General features: G+C 39.1%; 1 protein-coding gene across 3 annotated transcripts; it reads left to right on the top strand.

Annotated features, from left to right (window-relative positions):
• The first annotated feature begins 451 nt into the window (after positions 1–451).
• LOC145466379 (serine protease 33-like) lies at positions 452–16,563 on the top strand. 3 transcript variants are annotated; one of them, XM_081450195.1, is made up of 8 exons: positions 452–1,120; positions 3,870–4,105; positions 8,185–8,367; positions 9,164–9,370; positions 9,775–9,915; positions 11,084–11,209; positions 11,502–11,656; positions 12,398–16,560. In XM_081450195.1, exons 2-8 carry the CDS (start codon positions 4,012–4,014, stop codon positions 12,815–12,817), a joined length of 1,326 nt encoding a protein of 441 aa, XP_081306321.1. In that variant the 5' UTR covers positions 452–1,120; positions 3,870–4,011; the 3' UTR covers positions 12,818–16,560. The 3 variants fall into 3 exon arrangements, with proteins under 3 accessions (XP_081306321.1, XP_081306386.1, XP_081306252.1); XM_081450126.1 differs by lacking the exon at positions 452–1,120 and adding an exon at positions 1,153–3,752; XM_081450260.1 differs by lacking the exons at positions 452–1,120; positions 9,164–9,370 and having other exon boundaries at positions 1,151–4,105; positions 12,398–16,563.
• Positions 16,564–18,254: the final 1,691 nt, after the last annotated feature.

Below are 18,254 nucleotides of genomic sequence, written 5' to 3'. Positions count from 1 at the left end.
ACAAACCACTATTTAGGTTGTATTTGATCCTGCGGTCTTTCTTAAAAGGGGATGACATTTTTTCATCTTTTTCGACAGCCTGTCTTGTTTTAGTCATCAGTATGTGAATCAAAGAGTGCTATTAATTAAAGTAGTCCTTTCATTTTGTCTAGTTTTTAATCTTTGACGTGAAATCGTCGACTATTTGACAAGCGTTGGATTTCAGAGTATATGCTCGGGGAGTTCCGTAAATAAAGTTTGAATGAATCTGTCACTCTCTCTAAAACTCGATTAGCTGGGCTGAAGGCGTTTTCTCCAAATTGAAGAATTCCACAATGACTACTTGTGAGTCACTGCTGGTTCAAACTGTCCACTGGTGCAGTGGCTGAAGTGTTCTAATAATTATTATTTTCAATAACTTTTTTGCCCTGAACTCAAATTCCTATTGTTGTTGTTGTTGTTGTTGTTGTTGTTGTTGTTGTTTTTTCTTTTTGAATTTATTCTACTCTTTTTTTTTTATTTTGGAAACCGATACTGAACTTTTCCTATGGGCAACATTTCCCATAACAAAAATAAAACTTTCACCCAGCAGGCCTCGAATAAATCATACTTAAATCTGTAACACTTTTAACTGAAGGTGCTTTTGCTGGATATTACAAGCTTCAGCCATCTAACGGTCAAGTCGGAGTTGTAAAACGCAGAGGGCTGGGTGCTGTCGATACGTTAGCCTAGTGCGCTCTCACTCCGCCAGACGCTATTTTCGTCTCTCGTAAATCCTTCCCTGTTTTCTCTCTCAGTTAAAATGTTCGTTACGTTTGATGCTATCGTCCACGGGGCATTTTGGATTGCTCAACACGAAAGAACCATTCTCCCAGCTGGTATCGTGAACCTTGCAGAGAGGGTCGCGTGAATGCAAGAACGTGCAAAGGTAACCTCGCTACCTTCACTGAAGGTGACGTCATAGACCCTCCGAATGGCTCAAACGTAGGTGTAAGAGTAAATCCGCTTGTCTGTCTATTTGCGCTCTACTGCTGCATTCTGTGCTAACATCAGAAGCCATCAGAAAAGAAGGTTTGCGAAAGGCGTGTGAAAGTGCAAAGCAACTGCTTGTCTTTTGCTCACAATTTATTTTAACGATCAGGTAAGAAAGTAAGATTACACTTAACATATTTGTTATTTAATGCAGTTGATATTACCTTGTCCAGCAGCATCACTTCTGGAAGTCATCAAAATCTGTCTAACTATTGACGCAATTTCAGTAGATATTGCAGACTAAAACACGTCAAAATCCATACTCTCTAACCATAGCCCATTAAAGTAGAAACCCGTATCCCTAAGAGAGGACAATCAATTGTGCTAAGAACCTGTATGGTCTCTCCAGGACCGTTAGGAAGGTTTTGACGGATATATGGTACAGCGAACCATTTGTATTTATAACTGTCACTGACAAACATTCCAAATAGGAGGCCAACAAATTTATCGGACTTAACCCCACCAAAAATAAACCAAAAATGTAACTGACAGTAGCCGACAAAAGTCAGAAGGCCCAAATTAGAAGCCGACAACTGAAATCATGCCCCCCACTTAGACACTCTAGTAAAATTGAAATGATGGCAACTCGATCTTTTGTTTTTGGCGGTGTTGTATGAAAGAAAGAAAAGTATCACATTTGAATGACCTTTATATTTGATATCTACAATGGATCAGTTTTGTATTGCTACAAAAATAATAATAATAATAATAAAACAAAACGCAGCAATCAAAGTATTTAAATAAACACTAGTGCTTTAATTTTGGCTGTCTGACAAAACTTGTTATAAAGCTCCTCAGCCTTACGCAATCCAACGGTATCGCCGTTTTAATCTCCTAATTCTTCCTCTCGTGCCATTTCCCCCATTTTTAGAAAAAAAAAAAAAAAGAAAAGAAAAAGAAAAAAAAAAACCCCAACCTATATATTACATATCGAAATAAGAAGTTCCGCAACAACAGTTTCCTCGGCTGAAACCACTCGCTATGTTAGGAAAGCACCTGATTATTGCTTTTTCAGCAACACTCATTTCCCGTTATTTTGATCACAATTATTTGTGACTTTCGAACACGAGGTAGCAGGAGGAATGATGAACTAATACTACGACAAGTCTCAAACATTCTTTTAACTAGAAATTTACTTATCTCTTATCATCCACTAGTTTATACCCAACACGACCAATTTGAAATAAGCTTTCATCACTCCTTCACACGGCAAAGATAAGAAGAAGATTGAACGCTTAGATGAAACATCGACATTGAGAACGTCACACGTTATGTCGTCAAAGCGATGCTTGCCAAAACATCCAGCAGTCTTGCATGCAGTTTAAATTATATCAGTTAGAGTTGAAGGAAGGAAAAGGGATAATTCCGGTGACAGTTGAAGACGTGGCCACCAACCGGAGAAGATGGGGATTAAACAGTAGCATAAGGAATTGGAAAAAAAAAATGATAATAAAATGCAAGTCGGCAATCCAAAACTTCCGTACCGCGTGCCACCAAAGATTTTCCTGGTTGGCGTCGCCTCGATTTCTCAAGAAGAAGAAGAAAAGAAAGATATATGATGAAGGGCGGAAAAGTCGGGGTGGTCTATTTGCAAATACATAATAAAATTGATCGTAGCTATAGCAATGCCTCGAATGTTTAAAAAGTCTTAACTTTAACAGTCGCCCTTCCAAAGCTTCTTTCAGCATTTATCGTATTTTTATTTTGTCTAAGCGGTTAAAATGTTCAGAACAATACTGATCATCTTCGGCAATCCGGAAAAGGATGTACTTAAGATAATTACACGCCTTAGTAGAGCTTGTGTTTTAAATAGGGAAGAGGATAGGCCTTTTCATTTTGCTACATCCTTGGCGTCAGAGCTTAAGACTCATTGTGGACGCGCCCCTTACGTTTATGAGTCAGTAGTACCATTACCATGGCTTGCCATCCGCTCTCAAATGTATGTTTGAGGAACACGTGAATTCAGGATCACGCAAAGTGAATTCCCAAGCTAAAAGTCCACTCAAATGTCTGAATGGTCATAAGCGGTTGACACCCCACCCCCCCACAGAGCTCAAGAGTTTCCGAGTTTCCCGCTTACCCAGTCTCTGGGTAGTCAGGAAAAGTCCGGAAAGGTAATCCATTTTAGAACTTATCGTACACGTGTGATATTCGAAAACAACTAGCAGCAGTCTGTTATACAATAGTATGAATAAAAAAAGTAGTTCAAGCTAAAGAAACCGCATCATCTGGTTTTCTTACGTATGTTCTCACGGGAACTTTGCAAAAGGAAGGGTTCTACCCTTACATCAGTTTTAAGCTCTACCAAAGACAGATTACGCTGTAGACCTGTCTGCCCCCATTTAGTCGCAGAATTGTGTCGGGAACGCGAGACTTTCTTTCTCTCTCAAACTATAAAACTCTTTGGTGTAAACTGAGGGTGGACGAGATATCAGGAAAGTTTCGTGACACTGGATTTCCGTTTTCTTTCAGTAAATTGAATAAAAGCCGTGTATGTTGATTCATGGTAACCACAGCTTCCGTTTCAAGTGCTCTAGCTCAATGAGGCCATCCAAGAATAGCAAAGCGCAACTCAATACCGAACCAATATCTTGGATGACATGTGCGCCACATAAGTTTCCATTTCTACGCCGACGGAGAAGTTACTTATTAAAGTTACAAGTTTGAGCTATGCAATATAAACATTATTAGCCAGATAGCACGCGGCAGCTCGCGCCTCTGGAGCAAGGACCTCCCACCAGGTGTTGATATCATATGCGAGCACGTCCACAGATACCTGTAGAAAATGGGTTTCTTGTTACAATCTTGATGAAGATTACGTTGCTTCATGCCGCTTGCATTTCTCTTTTTTCTTGCAGGGCTTCACTCTAACGCCTTCACAGCAAAAGACTGCTGAGCTGACGTCATTTGAAAATATCTCAAGACAAATTATCTTGTTTTGCGTTGAGAAAAAGTCAAACTCCACTCAGAGCAAGCACGATTAGCTTTGTGGAATCAGCGATGACCCTACCAAGCCACTTTCTCGTATTTTTCTTTGGATTGCTGGCGTTGAGAGCAGCAGAAGTGAGCTCCTTCGGAAGAAAGACAGTCAAAGGTAATCTCTTGCTTTCTGCCATTTCTAGCATCCTTTGAACGCTTTTGTGCATTTCTGAGTCTGTTAAATTGGATATCACGTGCAAGCAAAGTTCTGAAGCTAAGCTGTGGAGAACTGCGTGCATGTCGAGATCCCGTTTTCATCTTGATCAGAAATTTCAACGTACATTCATCGCATTGGGCAGCTGAATTTTCCTCTCCTTGCCGTTTAGATGTAGAATAAGAATATAGTTTAGCTACTAAAATTCCGAATCTTCGGCACTAAGCGCTTTTCTTTATTTTAAAGTTGACGTGTTTACGGTTGACGTTGCGTCGACGGCCAGAATTCTTTACTTTTAAACGAGTAGTACCAAGAGCAATGATGGTTTTTGTTTCTATATTTTGTTAATTTCAGTAAAAATCAGTTGTTCTCCTGCAAAGATTGTGGCAAAAGGAAAAGCAGCAGATTCGATCTTAATCTGTATTTGCTGTTTACCTTAACTTCAATAGCGTTTGTTAATTATCAAAAGCTTTCTTCGTGATACGTTGGTTAAGAAATCAAAGACATTCTTATATGAAGCTATCGACTGGACGCGCCGCCTAATCCCGTTTAATATAGTCAAGCAACTTTGAGATTCTGGCTTATTTGACACTGTATAACGGGCATTGGGGTTCAAAATAAGAAGAATAAAAAGGTCAAAATATACATCTTCTACTCTTCAAAAGAACTGGGAAGACATTCTGTCATTCCTCGCGATATTATTAGCACACAAGAATCCAGGTTTTATAATAATTGGGCATTAAAGAAGTATGGCATTAAATGACCGTTGAAAGAGTTCAAACCGCCATGTCTAAATCGTTCCAGTTTACCCAAGTTTCTATTTTTCAACAAATCATGGAATAAATAAATCTGTCTTAGCGATCGTGTTTCGTAAGTACAAACCGCTCTGTGGAAAAAGAAAACAAGAAAGAAAGGCCTTTTTAAAAATTGTCGAAGGTTATATTACTGGCGATTTACTAGAGGTAAACTAGTAGAAGCGCTGTTTAGAATTTGCGCAACACGATGTCATATCGATGACAACGAGGAAAAAGACAACTTGTTTGACTTATTCTATCGTGAGTGACGCCGTCTGTTTAGTGCGTCCGAAAATTTATGCGTGTGGTTTTCATTTTCTCTTAAAGTTTTTTCGTGTGGTTTTCATTTGAAGTTTAATACTTGAAGACATTTCAGCTGATTTCTTGGTAGATCGCATCTACTGAGGGTCACGTGGATTTAATTACAATGAAGTCTAAAATACGCAAAATGTCCATTGAAACATTTTTAAACCACAGTACAAATCAGAGAGAGTGTTTTACGTTTGTACCGATTTGGTTGTGTTTTAGACCACACAAAGGAGTGTGTTTTAGTAGCCGCGATGTTCCGTTCAGGTTTTCATTTAAAATGTCGTGCTGTGTCCCTCGCGCGGCCTCTCTTCATTGCGCAGTTGTAAACAGGAAACTAAAAAATGTTGATTTATTTTGCCGTCTGCCTCAGTGTGCGGTTCCGGAATAACCTAAGGGTTGAACCTACATTTTAATTTCGGCGGTATAACGAGTGCAAAGTGTTCTGTGGTTAAATCCTGCTGTAGATCAAGAGGTGTTCACAAAATGAAGATAAACTTTTGTATAACGCCGTTTGTTTTATCAAAAGATATCTCCCACCGTGTAATTAGCACCCATCTGTACAGTACATTTTGTAAAGCTAAACGACCGGGACGCATGTTAGCTTTAATTCGTTTCAGTTCTTCTATTTTCGGCCAAAATATTGATATTATCAAAATGCAGCAAATTTCGCAACTATCTATCTCTTGTGTGGTAGAATAAATAGAGCGCTTTGTTGCTGGACGTTTCTAGTGATTGAGAGAACAAAATTAAATTAGCGTTTAATGCCTAGTCATCAATCATTGAAATGACCTTGCGACTGTGCGAGTGAATGCTGCGCGCGGTCACGGACGGTGAAGAGCGTGCAGGATAATCTAAAGTTGGCGCCAACAAAACTTCCCTTTCTTAACCTCGCTTGCCTGACATAAATCTCATTAGGTTTATTATCCTGTAAAATAAAAACAACAGACATAGCAAACACAATATGCCTGGAAATTTTGCAAAATCTCGATCACTGGTTAGTTGTGTCAAGTGCTTCAATTATTCGTGTAGTATATGATGATATTTGTCTCAAGCTACATGAAAAGGTAATAAGGAAGTACCTAATGTGCTACCCAGGATGTTAGGGAGATTACAAAACAGCTGGAGAAGGCGCACAAGGTTAATGTTGTCCTCTATAAAGAACACAAACACTGTTCTTGCGTACCTCTGGATGTGGGTATAATCCTTTTCCTTGGGTGCCACACGCTCTAGTCACGTTTTTGAGAAATGCTATGGCCTTATGTGTCCTGCGGGCCACAATGAGGAATGAGAGAGAATGAGGAAATATTACGTTTCTTATGGCTAATACGTTACCCGGTATCAGCTGAATTTTCCTTTTCGCAAACGTGGCCGAGGGCTGGACGGGATGCACACTCCTTTTTATGGTAAGGTCAACCATTTTGATTCTAAGGTTGGTTCGAGCATTTTATTTTTTAGCCGATTCACAGAGTGGCACTGTACAAGTGTTTTGAATTTCGCGTCAGATGGAGACAAGCTAAAACATTTTTGTTTTATCATTCTTGTCGCTCTCATAGAAATAGGCTTAGAGATAAGCATCAAACATTGTTAATGTAAAACTTTGTAGTAATGCTGACCAACAGACAGGTGGAAAGAATTAAAATCAGCAGAATGAGTTTTTGTTTTTGAACTATACTTAATAAGAACCTTTTTTAATAAGAACGTTAAGGCGTTCTTACTTTGTTCATAGCGTTTGTTTTGTTTTATGTTTTGTTTTTTCTTCTTCTTCTTTTTTAATGAGAAGTATAAATAAAGGTAAAATAAATCCGGCCAAAACTGTAGTCGAACAGGAAAATAATCCAAGTGCTTTTTTCAACATTAAAAATATGGTTTTCTTATTGCATGACTAAAGAACATCTCAGTTTGTTGTCGAACTTAGTCTGTACTTAATGCAACCACTAAAAACTTCACGAATGAAATTACTGTTAGTACAATGTAACGTTGTAGGCATCTAAGAACGTTTTCAGGCTCAAATCGCAAAAAAATATGAATGAGGATGTTCCGCCTCGGCTTCAAAATTACACGTTCATTTTTTTTTAAAAAAAAAAGAGTGTAATCATTTTAAAGGCACAAAGTTATACCTGTTGCAGTTAAAACTTCAACGGTTCGTAAACAGTTTGGAGGAATGGCCAAGCTGTTTTTGCCAATTCTTCCAATTCGGCTAAAGTAGTTTTGGATTGTACAATTTACAATTTGGGTAGATTATAAGGTAATAGAAAGCGAGAGAAGGAAGAAAGGAATACTCCTTCGCTCGTGCGAATCTCTTTATTGACCCTGCTGATATTTCTGTACAACCCTGCTCCGGAAGCGCCTGCTGTGTTAGCTTGGTCAAATGACAAAAACCAGTGACTAATCAGCTGATTACTGGATGAGTGCCGTCTAGTACTTCAGGATAGAGGTGTCTCATATCACCTTGGTAACTCTAGATAGTCAAAAAGGTCAAGCTCTTTGTGAAATTACTATTGGCCAAGCTTTACATTATACGCGAACCTCGGTTTCTCAAGTTCCATTTTTTTGTTTGTTTGTCTGTACGTTTTTTTATCCGACTTTTCCAGAATTTCTCACGCACGAAAAGAGAGCCGTCATCACTAATGTTTCATTTTCGCTTTCTTAGATTGACTTAACTTATTATTATTATTATTATTATCATTATCATTATCATTATCATTATCATTATCATTATCATTATTATACGGTATATAAGGCTTAAATATTCTAACAAGGTCACGCATTTACAAAACCGACTTAAAATTAATTTGATTGATACATGTAAATAGCATAAAATTAATTACAGGAACCCGCAGAGAATACATGAAACCAGAATAATAATTAAGGGAAGTGCGGGAAACCTTTATGTTGTCGTCTTTAATCATCTTTAATATTCCAATTTCTTTTTCATAGCTCTATTAAAAACATGCGACGATCCTGGTGTCCCAAAGAATGGCTTCCGTGTGGGAGAAGACTTCGACTACAAAGCCAAGGTTGAATATTTTTGCAATCCGGGATTTAGACTCACCGTAGGGACCAGGTTACGACAGTGTCAGCAGAATAAAAAATGGAGTGGAACCTTGCCAACTTGTGAAGGTAATTACGTTTGGCAGACTACTCTACAGCAAAATGTCTCAATGGTGTGCACGTGGCACTTATCGCAAACGTTTGACTTTTAAGTAAAGAGTATTTGCTTACGAATGCTCATATTTGTTTGCAAACTAAGGACTCTTCCTTGATCCACATTGAGGTTTGTTTTGGTTGGTCCCTTCAACGAAAAGAACATAAGTTCGACTGGACTATGCTTTTGCATAATAGGAAGAGTATATAACGTCAAAAACAACTACAAATGCTTGGATTGTTTTGCGATGAAAAGGTTCTCAATTGCGTTCTCTCTGACGTCCGCCATTTTGGAAAGGGTACAAACGAAAATAGTCCCAAAACATCAGTATATCCAATGTGAAATAACTCCTGAAAGACAGATAATTTGGCTGATCAGATTTGAAAATTATTCCTAGCAATTATGCTGCAGCGCTTTTGTAGTCTGTAAGATTAAAGTTGTTACTTTTTAAAGAAACTGGTGAGTAGACGGGAAAGTGAAACACCTGTGCCCTAAGTCAACTTTCACAAAGGTAAACCGCCTTGGCAGTTCTGTAAAGCTTATAAGCTTCCCATGGCGGTTCACCTTTTCATAAAGGTCGCAAACCGATCTATTGTGGATCAATGAAAGTAGTTGAGAATTTTCAACTCTTGTTTAGCTTGGCTATTAGTTTACGGTTTTGCTGAGGCGTGGACATTTCCATTGCGTGACATAGCTGTACTGCTGATTACGTGATGCTGTGCTCTGGCTCCCAATCTGGTGTTATAGAGTTAATCCCTCTTTTTCATACAGATATCAACGAATGCATTGAATACGAAGATTACGAAAACCCTTACACCACCAATGACGTGCAGGTCGAGCACAATCATCTATGTCACGCGAAGGCCACGTGCTTCAACACCATTGGGTCGTTCCACTGCAAGTGCAAGCTGGGTTACCATGGCGATGGAAAGTTATGCTTGTCTAGTAAATACCGAATGGTTGCTGCTCTGTTCCGAAGTAAGTGACAAAGAGCAAAGGGAGGATAAATGAGAAACCGTTTCTTTTTGCTTTTTTTTTTTTTTTTTTTTTCCGTGAACTTGAAAAGTTTTGTGAGAAATGCAGCCGTATTGGTGCACCGCAGGTTTTTGGTCAACGTCCAAGTAAAGCGATACTTAAAGGGGAAAATTATTTTCCTATTTTGTCAGGAGCCCATGATTTCGTTTAAGAAAGGCTGTCTGGAAAAGAAAGGAAGATCGCTCGTTTATTTCGATAAATCAAAAGTAAACTATCCTACGTAACAGGGGGAAACAGTTTGAGCTAGCTCTTTCTATCAATTTATATAAGTATGGCTCTTAAGTGTGTTATGTAAGTTGTTATTAGAGTAAATAGAACTGTAACTGAGATCGTTTACTTTGGTGTAGAAAAGACTAAAGTTTCACCGCACACTTGTGGTACGCTGGGAAATTCAAAGAATGCGACACGCATCAGACGGATTGTGGGAGGGATATCCTCAGATTATGGAGCCTGGCCCTGGCAGGTCGCCATCAGCTACAACAGCACAAGTATGTACTCCACTTTGGAGCTATTAGCCAGTAAACGCATGAAGCTTCGCTCGCTCCCACCAAGATCATTTTGATTCTGGCTTTTAAGTGATTCCCGTCCGTTAATGAATAATTTCAAGAAATAGAAGATAGATAGACTAGAAGATTCGGGTGAAGGAGAGGAGCATGGGTATAACTGGAAAGGTTTTTCTGTCAGCATATTACTAGGCGTATAAACTGAGTTCATCATGTAGGTGAATTTTTGCGGTAGCTTAGATGTGTGTGGCAAAAGACTGCGGGCAGTAAGCTGTTACGAGGCTTAATACCTTTTTTGGGGGTATGTTTTTGTTAATCTCGTATTTGAGATTAAAAACGCGTATTACTGCTTATGTCATTTATCATCTTTGCCGCATTTCGACTGCGGTATCTCTTAATCACAAATGAAATGATACAAATGTTCATTTATTGTTTCTATAAGACACTTTCACGCAACAATGTTAGCTAGGTCATGGACTTCGACTTGTGCGGTCCCGTTGTGGCTTTTTGACGTTTGCTTCAGAAGTGGGGATACATGACGTTAAAGCCGGCTTAAATAAAATTACAGATATATTGTAATTCCTGATGCTTACAACCGCATCTAAGAAAACAATACCGTAACAAAATATACTAGTTGTGTTAACAACGCTGCCTCTAGATCTTGTTTTCATGCATCGTCTCCAGCCGGAGTCATTCTTTATTTCAGACTTTATGGAGATGTTCTGTCCTAATTAAAGGAGCATCTTTTTTCAAGGCTGAAGGTTTATGAATAGGGGAACGAACGGGTTTAAGTATAGAAAATGTTGACCAAAACTGCTCTTTAGCGGTATTTTAAAAATTTGCTTTCAAAATATCTCGAACTGACACACGTAGCGGCTGATTCGTGCAACTTAAATTTTAGCTTAAATCAAACGGCATGAAAAACAGTGCAGTGTTCCTACAAGGTAAAATGACTTTTTTTGGCAAAATTATATCTAAATGAGGGCAAGTGCTTGGAATACGGGGCGGAGATCAGTTCTAGTCATCTCTTGACATAACGTCTGTGAGCAGTCTTTTTATACCGTCTTAATGAAAATCATTCAGACCCGTTCATGGTCAGTAAGACAAGCTCCCTGAATATGAAAGATTTATTTTTTTTTTTTTCACCTTTTAGGAAGAAAAAGCTATCTCTTCAACGGAGCGCTCGTTAAACCAGGGTGGGTTCTTACAGTAGCAAACGTTCTTCAAGTCAAAAAGGGCGTAACGCCCATAAAACCCAACAGACTTCAAGTGATATTAGGTACGTAAATCATGTTTGCTCAATAAATTGATAATATTAATTCAAGGCATTTTTCCAGACAGCATCAACCAGACTCCGCCGTGAATTTTAAATCGTTCATCAAGCGACGATCATCACAATGTAGGAATTGGCCCCAACCATATTGTACATGTAACCGTAACCAAAACCCTTACCGTATTATATACGTCTTGTTCCTCAAGAAATGCATGCTGATTCGCTATTTTTTTTCCCCTCGTTGGCCCTTTAATAGTTAAGATGTTCAACAGCCTGTAATTATTCTATGAATCATTAGGTGAATTCAACCGTAACAAACTGGACGGTACTGAAACGCCAGTCACCGTGAAAAGGATCGTTTTACATCCGGGATACGACCGAACTACTATGGCCCATAATATCGCTCTGTTAGAGTTGGAGAAGCCCGTTAGGCTTAATGACCATATTAGGATGGTAAGTGAGCTCGTTGTTGTTGTTGTTGCTTGGCTTTCTTTCTTTGTTATTATGTAAAAGCACGAGATTAAGGCGCTTCTAACTGCAAGGCGCATTGATCAGTGTCTCATGGGTGTGCGTACTTGCTGCTCAGTTAAGGGGGAGAGTCACGCTATCCATATCAAAACACTACATTTCTGGAGGTAGGATAACATTATCAGTTAATGACAAATGAAACAGTAAAAAAGAATATATAGTTACGGGCACCTTCAAACTTATTAAAAACTTCAGGGCATCGTGTAATGCCCAAATGGGTGAGTGTTAAGGACCCTAGTCAAACTCCGGCATTTCCGATCCCATCGAAATCATTGATGTTGCATGGTTCAGAGAACCCTTATAGCTTTACTGTAAAAAGTTGTGTTCCTGAAAGTATGTTTAACTATCTCTAGTAGTTTCATAGTGATTTCCTTCGTTTCGACATGCCCCGAATAAAATGTAATAGCCAAACTCTCGCATGTAAATAAAAACGAAGGTGTGGCTGACTAGGACCCTTTAAAATCAGGATACAAACCTCCCTCAACTTGCAGCCCGAATGCCTTGTTGATCATGAAGGTTACTGTGTCGTACCAACGCTGGACTCGAAACGTTGAAGAAGATTTATAGCAAACTTTGCCCGAATGCGACTGTAGACTAACTATTTTGTAAAGATTAGCGTATTAATCTTGAGTCCAAATGAGTAGTTTTGCTGATAATTTATTGAAGGTGTGCGTCCCAAAACGGAAACGAGACAAGATTTTAGAAAAGCCACTTCAGTTTGGTACAGTGGCAGGATGGGGTTCAACTAAAGCAATCAGGCTCGGTGAACCTACTGGACCTTTGTCTGCCGAACTAAGACAGGTTACAGTCCCGATTGTCCCGGATAAAGAATGCAAGGAAGCTTCAATTTATTCGTTTGACAAAGAAACCACGTTGTGTGCGGGCTTCAAAAAGAAGCCAAAAGATCCCTGCTTTGGAGACGTGGGGAGCCCCCTCGTCATGCAGCAGCCACGCTCTGGCCGCTGGATTGTAATTGGACTGTTTGGTTGGAGCGAAGGTTGTGGAAGACCAAGAAAGTATGCGTATTACACGAGGGTGTCAAAGTATAGAAAGTGGATAAATTTCATTGTCAGAAGCCGCCAGTAATTGGAGGGAGTCTCAACATTCAAATATTTGCGCGTCAGTTTTGTACCCTGTTCAGAGATCGTCAGAGTGTAAATCTGATATTTTGACTTACTGGTTCCCTTTAAAGAAAATGATGATAGCATTATAAGCCTTTAGGTTTAGTTGCTTACTGCATTTTTGAGGAATCGACGCACCCCTTGTTTCCATCCTTTATTCAGTGAAATGTCGGGACATCGTACACGACATGGAGATTTTTGTATAGGCTCCAAGTAGCTACGCGTGTGCATATAATTATACAGACGTGATAACGATGTTGCGTTGCATTTCTCGTCTTGTTTAAAACGATCGGTTTAAACTTGTCGGCACATTGATCTTTGGAAATACGCAAAGACCCAACTTTTACAACATCAACCTAACCAGAGAGAGGAAGTCAGACGATTGACGTTTCAAAAATGCAGTAGGCCCCCTAATTAAGGTATATTTCAAGAGAATGTTACTGTACGAAGCCCTAGAGCTTAAATTCACTCGGTCAATACACTCTCCGAGAAGCCTTGTTAATATACGAGTACCGCTACTTTTGAATACCAATTAGCATATACGAGAATTTTTACATTGATTATTCAGAGCATTGCTACGTTTGCATTTGAATTGGAATCTTTTATTTATATTTTATAACGTTTTTTTCAATGTCATTCTTAAAAAAAAACGGTGGACAAGCCTCCAAAGAAACGAACTCGGGGGTAGACAAAATCAACTTCATATTGTTCAATTTTCATAGCGCTAGCTGTTACGCTTTATCAAGTCACAGTCGTCAAGCATCATACCTTCCTTGTCATACTACTATGTTTTTGCCTTAGTGATTAGTTCTTGCACTCTCCTAATCAGTAAGGTAGCGGCATAACGACATCATGATATAACGACTCAATCGCTTATGATCGACATAAAGACATCAAGAAAAGATCAGGTTTTTTTTCCGTAACTCGTTATGAGTTCATGTTATGTTGTTATTATGTCGTTATGTTCACACTGCAAACATAACTTGATAACGTCCTTTCTATGTCGTTATGTCTCTAGCTGAACTAGGCTTACCTTTCAGTGTTATAGTGCAGAGTATAGAAGACTTATGAAATGTGAAAGGTGAATTCATCAACATAACACGACCGTGGGACGAATTGTCATGTTTATCAATTCACCTTTCACATTTCATTACCGAGCTTAAAATTCTCCATCTTTATTCACTTATAGAAGACTCAATTTTCTAGTGTCATGAAACTAGTAACAGCCAATACAGTATTTATGTTACTATACCCAGCTTGTGACACCACTTTCAAACTAATATTTCCATATCAAGGGACACCAAAGCTTGATTGTTTAAAGCGCTATTGAGGATTAGTGTGAATTTTTCATTCACGTTTTCTAACTTCGTAGCAAAGTGTAGTGTTTATCGTTTTTCCCTTAGTTTTGAAAAATGACAATAACTTCGAGTAGAATTGTTCAGCTGGACAACTGGACTCAAGTGAACATTTATTATGGGCTACCCAAAATTGCTCTTGTTGTGAATGAAAAGAATAACAGACCACTCGATCTGACCATTCGCCATACTTGGAAAACGGTTTGGATATCGTTCTCTGTCAACCTTTTTCATTTGCTTATTTCAATGCGTTTTGTTACACATATATAATTGATAAGTTTTTTTGTTGTTAGTTTCGTCCAGAGGGAGCGACACGGTTGAACTACAAATCGAGTTTTTTGTTTGCATAAAAGATAATTGTTTTAAATTATCTTAGTCGAGAGCACGAACAATTGTTTAAACATTGGGTTTTTTCGGTTTTTTTGTGGGTGGAGAGTTTTATCTTCATTTACTCATGCTGCGACGAAGAAGGACAAGGAAGTTTGGTGAATTTCCAGATTAGCTCAGTTTGTGAGAAGAAACTGCACTGGACTCGACATGGTGAAATACAATAAAGATTGGCGAGCTTTCTATGAAAGCTCTTTTAGATAAGTTGCTGTTATTTGTAATAAATAAGCGCTCCAGTAATTCCATAGATTCACGTTCGTTAAAGTTACGAAATCGGGCTAGTGCTATAGTGGAAATTATTGCCGAAGAAAAAAAATCATCGAATTGACACTTGCGCGATTGCAACCAGAGTTCCGAACGGAAAGAGCGAAGTCAGCAAACTTCACTTCATTAATGGCAGCAATAAGGCTAATATCTATAATGCTGCATAATAATAAATAGGTGAACGACATAAATATCGTGTTCATGAAAAATAGTGATCATGACTTGGTTATAACCGTTCTCAAAAAGTATATTTGTGCTATCCGGATTAATATTTTTTTTTCTTGTCAATCTCTTGGGAACGCAAAAGTCAGCTGAAACGTTTATATAAACAACACCAAAACAATTCCTCTAGAAGAGAATGCTAAATCTAATTAGCGATATATTTGGTTGAACTAGCAATATTTCCATATCGTAGAGGAGAAAGGAGGAGAAAGGGGAAAAAAGTCCATTTCAAACCTGTCCACAGTGTTCCGTAGCGCGGTTTTGGTTTATATTTATGTATTCAGGAAGAACTTTGATTCAGACCTTCATGCGAACCGAAGGCCGATATCATTGCTACTAAGTCATTATCATCCTCTTAACTATCGGTCGAGTCTTCTTTGGTGCTTATTCCTTACCATTTTGATCTCTTTAAAGGCGTGTTTTGGTTCTAAGTACAGAATTTTGCCGTCAACAAGAAAACCACGTCACGCGACGCCATCTATATTTCGATGTTGCGATCAAAAACAAAACTATCCCTTATCCCCTAGAATATGCAAAGGGCCAAAACATGATAGGTACCAAAGAAATCTCTGGGGAATGGGAAAGAGGTCATTTCTTAGTATTTTCAAAGGGCCACTTGCCTCGCCTACCCTGCAAAGGAGTCCATATGCGGTCCCAGCTACCCCTACACGAGGTTAACAGAGTTAACAATGAAAAGTTTAACAGATTCCGTTACGGGCTTTTAGTATGTCGTCATATTGTGCCCAGCTGACGAAAATATTGACATCAGAGGGCTACGTTTTCGATCAGGAACTAGCACTTCGCTTACTTGAAGTATCTTTTCCAACATTCTAACCTCAATAGTACGTTGTACTAAAACCCGATGAAGGGCAATCAATTCCCGGAACAAACCAAACAAGATAAGTCATTTCATTGACATTTTCCGTCTTTTGTGAGTTTTCCAAATAACGAAAATTTAATCCCCGGGAACCTCCCATACAAAAAAGGATGGGGTGCTGTTCGGAACCTATATGAGGTACCAAGATCCTGTTTTGTGGGCGTGACTTGAAATTTTTTTGACCCCTAAGAGGCACCATTCTAATACAACACATTAACTAACGCTTTCATATTTTAAATAGCGATAAAGACGATTGTAAGTTAGACAAAATTACAAATTGGTTAATTTTCAAATATTTCATGACAATTTTTTTTTCGGCTCAGTACTCTAAAAGGTATCGCGAAAGCTCCCGCAGTGGGTGATGAAGCAGCTCTCGTAAGGTCTCACATGAATGGCTTGCTACCCTTTGAGAGAACAATAGAACAAACAACAGAAACAATGCCCCTAGCCCTAAAACAATAACAGCTGCTAACAATGAAGAGAATTACAAGCTTACGAGAGCTGCCACACTTCTGCCCGCTGCAGCTGTGGATAAGAGGTACCAGAACAGTTTTTTGAACCCCTAAAAGGTACGACGAGCACCCCCGTCCTTTTCATATGGGGGTCCGCCCTGGGAAAATTTGGGAAAATTAATCAGGCATCCATCTTTCTTGTTTAATCTAAAGGCGAACGTGCTGGAGTTTTTGATAGTTTGCCGTCTCCACTCGAAGAACTCTTATTGTTCCTTTTCAAGCATAGGAACCATTTCCTCCCTTTTTCTCTGAAAGGTAGACGGCGTTGATAATAATTACATTATAAAGACCGGCGTTCACCGGTGCAAATTTTTCCGCAATGAAGATCATCTTATCGTCTTCCAGAGTACGCCTTCTCGGGCTTTCTTTGCATGTGTTGTTCCCGGTCAATATTTACGGCATCAAAATGATTTATTGTTTTACTCTCTTTTTCTCTTCAGTCCACAATGCGTCCGACCTATTGAATGCACCTTATTGAAATCGCAAAACATTGACTTGCTTCACCTTTAAAGCCATGTATGGGCCATGCAAAACCGCTTTGATTTGCTTGACGCGTGAAGCAGAGAAATCATAGCCTGCGAACAGGCTCCTGGGGAGGACGGGAAAAAAATCGGCCAGCGCGAAACAGAAGAATGAGCGAAGCAGCGGGACGAGCTCACCGGAAGCCTGTATACAGGCTAAGGAAATCGCCGGTTTTCACGTCATCATTTCCAAAATTAAAAATTAAAAATCCTTCTAAAGTTTTAGTTTCATCAGATATAAGACCCTTTAATCACTTGACGTTTTACAACGTTTAAGCTCGACAGGGTTGTTCATTTTGTTATACAAGACGTTTGCATGATTTCCAAATTTATGCACCAACGTGGCGTCTCCATACAAAGCTCTATAAATGTGGGTAAAACACTTTTCCGAATAACGCGCGAATGAGAAACCTCACAGACCTAAATCTTGGCCACATTGTTTATATATCAATCATCTATTCTATCAGACGTTACTCCCAAAAAAATTGGGTGGGGGAGTGTGGCCCGCTTTCCAAAACCCTTATCCTATTTATGACCAAAGTCTGCGATTTTCCCTACCCTTTTTATGACCTGACCAAAAATTCAATACGGCTGGCACAGTTGCCCTAAACATAATTCATGACGCGCTTTTGTTGATGGTATTATCGATAATGATGAAAAAGTAGCTTCATCTGAAAAACATACTTAATTCAAGAGTAGAGTGCAAAAACCATACTCTATTTATGACCAAACTGGCCAAAATCGATAACTCAACGGCTGAAAACCCATACCCTTTGGGGCCGCACATACCTGTATAGCTCATATAAGGAACTACCCTCCACCCCCCATCCCCGGCTCCAACGGCACCTTCTTCAGATAGGCTGTGCTGAAGTAATCTTGCAAATGTCCCTTTTTGCCTGCTGTTTGTGGCTTTTGCTCCCCGTTATTTTAGTGAATGAAAAACTTCGGAAGGCATGAAGCTGGATACGGATAGCCTCTTACGCTCGGCTCTTGGCTTAGATTGCGTGACGCGGCACAAGGACGTCTGAGTAGGCCTAGAAGATGGAATGACTTAGTAAAATCTTATTGACAAATTGTGAAAATAATTTTATCAGTGTCTTAAACTTGTAAAGAGACGAGACAAAACAATCGATATGCTAGTATTAGAAACCACCCTGTAAGAAGTCTAATAATGTAAGCTCTAAAAGCCGTACTTTTCTACGACACCGGGTGTAGATCTCAATGGAACACAGAAGACCACACAGTAAAGAACTAGCACGACATG

This window comes from Orbicella franksi, chromosome 1, assembly GCF_964199315.1.
Source record: "Orbicella franksi chromosome 1, jaOrbFran1.1, whole genome shotgun sequence".
Taxonomy (NCBI): domain Eukaryota; kingdom Metazoa; phylum Cnidaria; class Anthozoa; order Scleractinia; family Merulinidae; genus Orbicella; species Orbicella franksi.
This window is presented reverse-complemented; position numbering and strand designations above follow the sequence as displayed.